This window comes from Colossoma macropomum, unplaced genomic scaffold (assembly GCF_904425465.1).
Source record: "Colossoma macropomum unplaced genomic scaffold, Colossoma_macropomum, whole genome shotgun sequence".
NCBI lineage: Eukaryota > Metazoa > Chordata > Actinopteri > Characiformes > Serrasalmidae > Colossoma > Colossoma macropomum.
In genome coordinates this window covers 12,007,958-12,018,714 of record NW_023494809.1, presented here as the reverse complement: position 1 = coordinate 12,018,714, position 10,757 = coordinate 12,007,958, and the positions used below count along the sequence as shown (strand labels likewise).

General features: G+C 40.3%; 1 protein-coding gene across 1 annotated transcript in view; it reads right to left on the bottom strand.

Moving 5' to 3' along the window:
* Positions 1-3,232: 3,232 nt before the first annotated feature.
* iglon5 (IgLON family member 5) overlaps positions 3,233-10,757 on the bottom strand; it is a 108,286-nt gene continuing 100,761 nt past the window's right edge. The window contains exon 12 of the mRNA XM_036557911.1: positions 3,233-6,254. Coding sequence (XP_036413804.1) covers positions 6,154-6,254 — 101 coding nt within the window. The 3' untranslated portion in view covers positions 3,233-6,153. The remainder of the gene's footprint in view (positions 6,255-10,757) is intronic.

Here is a 10,757-nt window from a genome sequence, read left to right as displayed (position 1 = left end):
GGTTCCTTATAAAATTTCATGTGTAGGCCAATCGCCTCACCTCATTTTCTCTTCACAGAACCTGCCACAACATTAAAATTTCCATAACCCTATAGCTCTGTAAGTATTACTTAGCATATAGCATGCTGTGAAAATGAATATAAGCAATATTACTGTACATGACTGACTGAAACTGTAATGTTTGCATTTTGGCTGTCCAAGCAAAAGTCTAGATATTCCGGTTTAAATTCCTACTTTATCCCGACGGAAAAGATAGAAGGGGAGGCTAGAGGATCCGTGGGTGCTTTGTAAACTGCTTTTACTTCCTGACAGCCATGAACAGCACAATGTTTAATTGTGTTTTCCCCACATATTCCATTCCAATAACTGCTACAGACTGTCTGCATGAACAACACTCTGCATCACTTCATTGGAAATATAACTGCTGTAGGCTAAATGGTTGGTCAAATGTAAATGTATTAATGGCTGTGACATCACAACCATGAGGCTATTTTGCAGTTTTGAAGCTGTAGCAATGTTTACACAGTAAAAAAAAAGTTTCTTAGCCTATATAGTGGACATTGGATCACTTTCATACATTCACTTTCAAGTTAAGCTTGTTGTTGAGAGAACATTACATCTTAACACAAACACAGAAGACATACTATTATTTTATAAGGAAAAACATAGAAACATTGTTTTGTTTATAGCAGGGCTGCCAAGGTGGTGGCATCATTTGAATTAAAAATGAATGAGCTAAATCACTGAAGGTCCACTGTAGAGGTGAAAGAATGCAACATGCATTGCTGTAGATACTGAATCTAAAATTAGTCTTTTATTATTATTTAATAAATGAAGCGTTTTACTTAAGAATCTTCCAGTAAACCTAAAATCACATGCAATAATAAAAAACAAACTGTTTCTTCAGGCCTTTGGAATCATCCTACCTCCCACCCAGATGCCCCCCCCCCTGGCTGGAGAATTTTATTTTGAGCATTAAACAGTTTATTCAAGCTTATTGTAGTCAATTATTATCAATACTAACATGCCCAGCATCTGTTGCCATAAATTTTTACACCCCTAGCTGCACCCAGTCGGCCTTCATAAAAGATGCATCTCTTAGCTGACCTGCAGTCAGCCCATCTCAGCGCATTGCGCTCTTTCTGTGGGGTTCACCGTCTGGTCAGCGTCGGCCCATCTCACCCAGGCTAGCTAGCTAACTGCGCACGGTCAGGGTTGGTTGACCCTCACTGGAAACAACGAATGCAATCACGTGAGAAACCTCTCTCCACCCTCCGAACAACACCTCCAGCTCACCCACCCCCAACATCTCCCCCGTTACTCATCTTTGCGTGGGAATTCACATTAGCGCTAATGCTAACCTTCCCCCATCACAGACACAGACCCTCCTCAATCTCCAACCCACACAGAATATTCAGATGCACATATATTTATATATCTACATGTATATTTTTTTAAAAATCCACCCATAACAAACATTTACATGCTTTTTTTTAACCCACATTGAGAAACATGACATACTTGTTAGCATTTTTTTGTTTACTTCTTCTCGAGGAGAAAACATGTGCACAGGTTTGGCATGAACTGTCGAACTTTATGCAGATGGCGCTATAATGAAGGAGGAGAATGGACGAGGACACACAGAGAGATGGAGAGGTGAGACGACCGCACCGTTGACTATATGGGCCCGTTTTTGTGCTTCGAACTGACCCATACAAGGTGCTTTTGGACAGAATCTTGGACGTGGGGGACACATGCAAGTGTGGGTTTGTGAGTGTGCGTGTCGTATTTGTGGCTATATAGTAATTCAGATTTGTACATCATAGATAGATAGATAGATAGACAGATAGATAGATAGACAGGTAGATAGATAGATAGATAGATAGATAGATAGATAGATAGATCGATAGAAATCACACAGGTACAAAGATGCATACAGGCCAGGACAACTTTGAAGAGCGAACATCAGTTTCAAAGCTCAGGACTGTGAGAGTTCGACAGCACTCCATTAGGTTTACAGCACGCACATCACCTGACTGCATTTAAATGCACAGCACTTTCTGGATTACGTTTAAAAATAATGCCACTACTCTCCACACGCTTAATAGATCAATCCAGCTCTGCACTCTACACACTTCTTACATGTATTAGTTTGGGGTTATTGCTGGTTTAAACAAACGACACACACTGGGCAACGACAGTGTCATACTGTATTATATACAGGACAAACCGAATGCTCAGCTTGTCCTCATGATCTTCAAGCAGGTTCAGTGTGAGAGATTGCATACATATGTGTGTGTAGTGGCCGGTGCTTAGCATTAAAGGGCCCGTGATCTGCCTTTTTTTTAGGACAATTCATTTTTAGGACCATTTTTCTATCTCTCATTATTCAAATGAGACTGTTTGGTGACACTTTATTTTGAGAGGTCCTTTTTAGATTAAATAAACACTCAACAGACTCTCAGTAACATATCAACAACATATCAATGATGTGGCAGCAGTGAATACATTTAGTAGATTGTCCTTTAAGTAACTGTGTAAAGAAATTTGTTCATAATCTGCTGAATTCATCTTTCACTTTATTTGGAGTGTCCAAGTTCATATCTGTAGATGTTCAACCTGAGAGGTAACTGAACATGTAACAGGTCTAATACTGACCATCTCAACATCCTCAACAAGCAGTTATAGACACACTGCTGACACCATTCTGTACCTGGAGATAACTGAAATAGGTTTTGGTTGAGGTTAGGGTTAGGGTTAGGGCCAGGGTGAGGGTTAGGATTAGGTATTGTGTTGAGGTTAAGGTGAGGGTTAGGATTAGGTTAGGGCCAGGGTGAGGGTTAGGATTAGGTTTTGGGTTGAGGTTAGGGTTAGGGTTAGGGCCAGGGTGAGGGTTAGGATTAGGTATTGTTTTGAGGTTAAGGTGAGGGTTAGGATTAGGTTAGGGCCAGGGTGAGGGTTAGGATTAGGTTTTGGGTTGAGGTTAGGGTTAGGGTTAGGGTTAGGGTTAGGGCCAGGGTGAGGGTTAGGATTAGGTATTGTGTTGAGGTTAAGGGGAGGGTTAGGATTAGGTTAGGGCCAGGGTGAGGGTTAGGATTAGGTTTTGGGTTGAGGTTAGGGTTAGGGGTAGGGCCAGGGTGAGGGTTAGGATTAGGTATTGTGTTGAGGTTAAGGTGAGAGTTAGGATTCGGTTAGGGCCAGGGTGAGGGTTAGGATTAGGTTTTGGGTTGAGGTTAGGGTTAGGGTTAGGATTAGGGCCAGGGTGTGGGTTTGGATTAGGTTTTGGGTTGTGATTAAGGTTAGGTTTTTGGTTAGGGTGAGGCTTAGGTTTTGCTTACTGGAAGTACCATATTAAGTCTACTTCAGGTAACATATCAACAATACATCCACTTAATGTAAGTAAGAACGTAAAGATATTTACCTCAATGTATTCATATGCTGGGCTACTGCTTCTTTACTGATGTGTTACTGATACACTGTTAAAAGTTTACTAATCATCTACAAAGCACCACTCAAAACAGTGTTACCAGCTGTGGAAAGAAACAAACTTTCAGAGGCATGGATCCTTCAAAAGGCTGCATTCCCTCCCAACAGCCAGGAACAGCACAACGTTTAATCGCTTCCACTTCTATAACTCTGCAACAGATTGTCTGTAGAAACGACACTCCCCATCACTTCAGTGAATGCATGGGGCTGCTGTGGTCCTATGTAAATATCTTGATGGCTCTGACATCACAACCATGAGGCTGTTTTTTTGCACTTTTGAAAATGTAACAATGTTTATATAGTACCTCAAACTCATTTCTTAAAAAAATGGTCCTTAGCATGTGTAGCAGACATTGGACCACTTTCATACTTTCATTTTCAAGTTAAACTTGTGGTCAAGAGAACATTACATCTTAACACAAAACGTCAAAAAAAGACATGTACTATTGATTTATCAAAGGAAAATATGTTTTTCCATTAGTTGGGCCCTTTAAGCTACACACCACTGAATACTTGGTGCAGCGTCTTCGCCATACGCTGTTAAGTGGCGGTTAATTAGTCTGTGGGGGTCTAAGATTCGGCATGCCGAGGCGCCACCGTCCTTGAAGAGGATCCTGTCAGCGGCTGGATTGAGCTTGATTTATGAGCCCTGTCCTGCAGCAGATGGAGAGACGAGGAGGACGCTGCGGTCCCTTCGCCTGGCCAGCCGCACTCTCTAGCTAATTACATCTCTATTTTCCACTAATCTGGTTCTCTGGTTGTGGGAACGGGTGGGAAGGGGGGCACTAATGCTGTGAGAGTTTTTGATTGTGTCATTGGGATGGACGTGAAAATGTTACAGCGAAAATGGATTATCATACATCCGACACTGTACAGAGCCTTAAAAAAAGGAAAAAAAAACAAAAAAACAAACAAACTTTGAATACATACACATTACAAATTATATTACATTTCATTGATTGCTCCCTTTGCGAGTGACTTGACTCGAGTCAAACCACTTCTGTTAAAAAGCTTGTCATGGCAAAATAGAGCACAAGACTTTGCAAAAACTCAACTTATTATTTTTTTTTCTGTTTCAATGAATGCGGTTTATCAGAGCAAAGTACAAAATATTTTCGCACACGTGGCTCTGTTGTTGTTTTTTTTTCTTGTTTTTTTTTTCCTCACATGTAATTATCATCACCATCATCATGTCTATTCAAATACTTATTAACATCATCATAGTCATCGTCATCATCATTATTAACACCAAAAAAGTAATTAGCAGTTAACCTTGCAGATTAAATGTACACAGTGCAGGGGAGGGGCTACGGGAGGGGGCGGGGGTGGGACGAGAAGAAGGGGCATTGGGGCATTGGATGGACGTCACAACAGGAAACAGCTCTAACCAGTACATGCTATCAACAAGCGACAAGGAAGAGTGATCGACAGCTTTTCATGGACAGGGGATGCCGGAAACATAACCTCCAAGCCGAAAACACTGAAACAGAGAGGCTGATGGGAAGTGTAGTTTTTTTGTTTTGTTTTGTTTTTCTGGCGATATGGGACTGCCTCTACTGCATATAATATTTACACTGGAGGTGAAAAAGGGTCAACGTTGGTAATGTGTTAGTGAAGAGACGGAGGAGGAGGAGGAGGAGGAGGAGGGATTTGGAAGGCCGGACTGGGGTCACATGCTTTGCCCTGGGTCAAGACTTCCAGCAAATGCAAGAGAAAGGGAAGAAAGACGATGACCTCCCCCCACTTCCTCCATTGTTGACCCTTTAGCGCAGGAAGTAAGGGTGAGTTTTGACATCATTCGGCACGCTCAGATGGCTGGGCTGGAGTCCGAGAGGCGAAGGCCCGACGGGGCCTGCTGGTGAACAGCCACAGACAGGTATAGAGAGGGTCACCAGACCTTCAACATCATCATCATCATCATCACCATCATCATCGCCCTCCTCATAAACTTCACTTTTGTCACCAATGTACAACCACATCGAACAGCATGCCCAGCACGCGCACACCAAGACGAGACAACACAAGTTGAAAACAATGTTTCCAGTCATTATATACCATAGCCTCACATTTAGCATTCGTAGCATTACCTATCGTGTCGTCACATAATAGCTGTATACCCAGCCATTATATCTTGTAGCATTCGTTTTGCATTGTTGTCACACAACAGCTATGATTCAAGTCGTTGTATACTGTGGTTTCACATTTAGCATTTGTAGCATTACTGACATTCGTCACACAAAAAAGGTCAACCTCAGTCACACAACAGCCGGTCATTATACACCGTAACCTCACATTTAGCATTACCGTAGTTGTACTGTCGCATTGTCGTCACATAACAGCTATAATTCCATTCATTACATACTGCGGCCTCACATTTAGCATTCGTAGCATTACCGTTGTATTGTCATCACATAACAGCTATGAACATCGAAAAAGGTGACCTTCACTGGAGAAGAGGGAGAGGCATTGGCTAGTGTGGAAGAGGAGTAGTTGCTGATGATGAGTGTGGCGGATGAGTGGGTAAAGAGAGAGATGAGAGAAGGAGGGAGAGAGGGAGGGAGGGGGTGATTATGTGATGTAGCGATGGCTCCTGGGTTAATGCATAATTCTTTTTGTTCACAGTGATGGGTTCGTAATTAAAGACTCCTTTTCCGAGGCGGCGAAGTTTTAGACCTTCATCAGGATGGAGACGGAGAGGCCCAGCCACAAGCCCAGTCCCGAAACGCAGGGACTCAGCGGCGCCCCCCCGCCGTACACTGCCCCAGGCCCTGTGGATGACAGGAGACAGCGCGTTAAGGAGGAAGAACCAAGGATTTCAATCCCTGTCCTGGGAGACACTTCCCTGCACTTTTGTGTTTGCACACAACACACATGACCCAAACACGTCAGGTAATCATGAGCCTTCATGAGCTCAGTTTCTTGCAGTGCTGTGGATCTGAATCATTAACCACATTTGCTGTTGCTGCATCATAGAAAGAGAAGAAGGACTAATCATGTCTCACAGGAGAAGTTAAGGGCCAGTCTGATGGTGTGTAGAAGCTGTTTGAATGAGCATGCACAAAAATCAATTACAATGAAGCTGATTTACTGTGTACATAACCTACGTAAGTCACCTGCTCCTCGTGATGTGCCACCCTGGAGAGTTTAGTTCTCACCTTTATATAATAAACCTGATCCAGTTAAGGCCTTCTGGAGCATCTGAAGATTAGCACCAGTTATTCTAGTAGTAGATCACTAGGGCCACCCCAGATTTCTACTTAACCAAACCTTTAGTGATATATTAAAACTACTGCATTACTGTGATTTCATCAGGGTGTTGTTAGGCATGGCGCGAAGTGGCCAACATAAAATATGATAAAATACGCAATTTTTCAGAAAATAATTTAAGTTATTATTCATCATAATTGACATAAACAAGTGTTCATTTAGAGTATGGTATCATTGCCAAGCAACCATGTACCACTAAATAAGAATGTTTGGTTGCCCATCGCTGTACACTGCGTTCATTTCATGAATTTTTACATTTTTTATCGTATAGCAATGAACACATTACAACACAGCACTGTTTAATGCAAAAACCTTTGCTTTATAAGCACTTTTTGGTCACCAAAATACTACCGGGTCTTATTTAGCACCAGTCCAGGAGGGCCCCTCTTCTTGTGCTGGGGCTGAATCTCAGATGTCTTCCTGCTCCCTACATAGTGCACTATGTGGGAATTTAAATACTCAGGCACAATCATACTCAACAAATGATGCACTATTTGGCTGTAGAGGCTAGAATTTCTAAACTTTCATAGCTAGCACACTATTTAGGGAGAACAGAGCCATTTAGGATTCAGCCTGGGTTTGTCGCTACTTCTAACCGAAATATGAACATTTGAAGCGTGTAATTCATTCAAGTGACTTTTTTTACACTTATATACCGCCGTTTCACAGTTTAATCATACCATAAGTATGTTAATTCAAGTCTGTGATATTAATAATGGAGTTGTTTAGCCTGTTAGCTAGCTGACCACACTAGTTCTAGATAAGAACATAAGATGCCAGCCCCTTAGTTTAAACAAAAACTGGGTTCTTACTTCATCAGTATGCTCGGTGGTGCATACAAGCAGCATGAGAGTCAAAGATTATTCCATTAACAGCACAAGGGTTTTTTGGTGCCGTGGCATAGTAATACATAATTCAGTTGTTATGAAGTGGTCATAGGTGTGAGTATATTGTGGATTTTACAACATAAAATCAGATTTTCGGACCAGAACTATCCGTTTTATATTTGTTGATCTTACACACATCCTAGCCTTCATGATGTCCAAATTTGTTTGTCAGATTATGTGTAAATCCTAGCTAGTTGGTATGGGCACATTATAGGCTAAGTTGTGACTTGAGGGAGCTAGATAACTAAGCCATTTTCTGAAGCTAAGATAGCTACAGTACTTTAGCAACAAATGAACCCACATTTAAACATTGTTCCCCTGCTCAGTGGTGAGTTCTACCACTTTCCAGATTCCAAACTTTTTATGAATTATTAACAGTTGAACCAAAATTTAAACATTGTTCCCCTGCTCAGTGGTGAGTTCTACCACTTTCCAGATTCCAAACTTTTTATGAATTATTAACAGTTGAACCAAAATTTAAACATTGTTCCCCTGCTCAGTGGTGAGTTCTACCACTTTCCAGATTCCAAACCACTTTCCATAATAATTCATATGGTGTGTTTGCTTGGTCCTCGCCAACTCGTAAAGTCAGAAAAATCTCATTGTAACTATCAATTGGTTGCATTTATGTGGTCATTGGCAAGAGGTACATTTATTATGTGAAGAACTGCATATCTGCTTTGATAGACTGATGCTGGCTTGCTCTGTTGTGTTCAGGTGATAGCAGAGAATGTTCTGGCTGGTGAGAGGTCACAACTTGGAAACTGTACTACCTGTATTTCAGAATTTGTAAGCAGTTTGAGTGCAACTTCCTTGGGGTAAACTCACTCATGAGGTAAATTCATTATCCAATCTAACGATGTGATATGATATGGATCAAGGAAATAAGATCAGATCTAAGTGAAAAATCAAGCAATAATGTGCATTTAGATGTTCCTCATCAAAATTGTCATGTCTCAAAGTTGTGGCTACCAGTTGTTTGCATGCTGGTTATCAGCAAGTGATAAACTTATTATGTCAACAACAGCTTGGTCTGCTGTTGTCGTCGTATGTCAGAGAATGTACTGGCTCAAAAATCCAGGTAAAATGGAACTTGCTTGAGTTTAACACTTGATGTTAAATGTTTGAAAGCTTTTTTGTATTAAAGTCTAAAATTCATGAGATCAATAAGAATGCACTGTTTCATGTGGTCCACAATGATGGTAGATATGGTTCAATCACAAATAGGAACAAGGGAACAAGGCCAATGTCGCATAGATCTGAGCAAAACATCAGACCTGAGTAATCAGGCTTGTACGGTAAAAGTAGCTTTAGACCAGACAGTACACAAAAATGTAGTATACACTACAGGAGACTGTGATAACCACTGCAGTAGGTGGTGAATGAATGGCCAATGAGAGGTTGTGCCAAAATGAGCCAAAAGTAGTGGGGTGTATGGACATTCCCGGTCAAGTTCTAAAGTTGGAAAATTGTCTTATCATGAAATTTTTGTGTGTTTGAGTGTCAACTGGTAACTTTGTCACATTAACAATATCTATATGCACTAGGTAAGAGCAATAACAATGCTAACTGCAAAAAAATACATTGCCGTGACATGAGAATTTTTTTAATTTAATAATATAAAACAATACTACTACTACTAATAATAATGATAATAATTATCATTTATATAGCACTTTTGCTATATAAATGCTGCCAGCAGCTCAAAATGCTTTACAGACAGGTGATGAAGCTTAACAGTAATACAAGAAATTATTAATATTAATTTAGAATCATATAAGGAAACGACACAGATCAAATTAAAAGATAAATACTATGAGACATAGAGTTTTAAATGCTAAGTTAAAGAGATACGTTTTTAGATGCATCTTAACCCTCTACTGCTAAATGTTGCCGCAGGACAACACACTCATTTTCCTCACTTTTCAATAATATTGTACATATTTAAAGACATCATTTGGTTAACAATAAAGGGAAGAGTTTGAGTAAGTCAATGAAACACATGCACTTGGTCATACTATCTCTTAGTTCAACATTCAGTAACAATTTTTTTATTGTTATGAGAATTTGCAGAATGGAATGCAGTGGAATGGGTTTAGCCAGTCACAAACCAGGTCTCACCACTTCAGGGAACACTTTATCATTTCTTCTTATTGTCGCATAATGTTGCCTCAACATTATTTCTTTTAAACGTTTTTGAATTTAAAAATCCGCTCCAAAAAAAAAACAAAAAAAAACAAATCAAGGACCATTTTATGCAAGAAAAGTGTTTGAATATTTTTTGAAATTGCTTTTATAATGCATGCAGTACAGGGTTAAAAGTGTGCACTGAGCTTGATTGTCTAATAAAAGGTGAATTGAGTTCCACAGATTGGAAGCAGAATAACTGAAAGATGCCTCTCCATGTTTTCTGTGTTTGCAGAAGATCAATATCTGCAGATCTTAGATTACATGCGGGAACATAAACAGACAGACATTCTGTGATGTAAATGGTGCTTTAAGGTCAAACTAGAAGCAGAATTTTAACATCTATCCTGAATGAAACAGGCAGCCAGTGCAGTGCTTTTAAAACTGGAGTGATATAATCTCTGTTTTATTGTTGTCAGGATGCGCGCTGCCGCATTTTGTATGAGTTGTAAAGGATGTATTCTTTTCTTAGGCAGCCCAGTAAGAAGATTATTACAGTGATCAACTCTGCTTATTACAAACGCATGTACAAGTTTCTCTGCGTCGCTGTGAGATAGAAAAGGCCCTATTTCTCAAATGATAAAAAAGCTACTTTAGTGACTGTGTTTACATGGGTAAAACAGAGCACTAAGATCACACCCAGGTTTCGTACTTCAGGTTTAGTATCTGAAGCTAAAGAAGTGAGCTTCTCATGAAGCGGCTTTTTGTACCAACAATCAGTATTTTTTCTTCGTGATTTAATTGTAGAAAATTTTGCGACATCCGCTAAGAAATATCTGACACAGCTGGTCAGTCTGTCCACAGAGTCTTGATCAACAGAAGGAATGGGAATGTATAACTGGGTGTCATCAGCATGGCTATGAAAGTTTCCTTATGACATCACCTAGAGGTAGCACAGTCACACTTAAGTTACACAAAGAAAATCTTTCA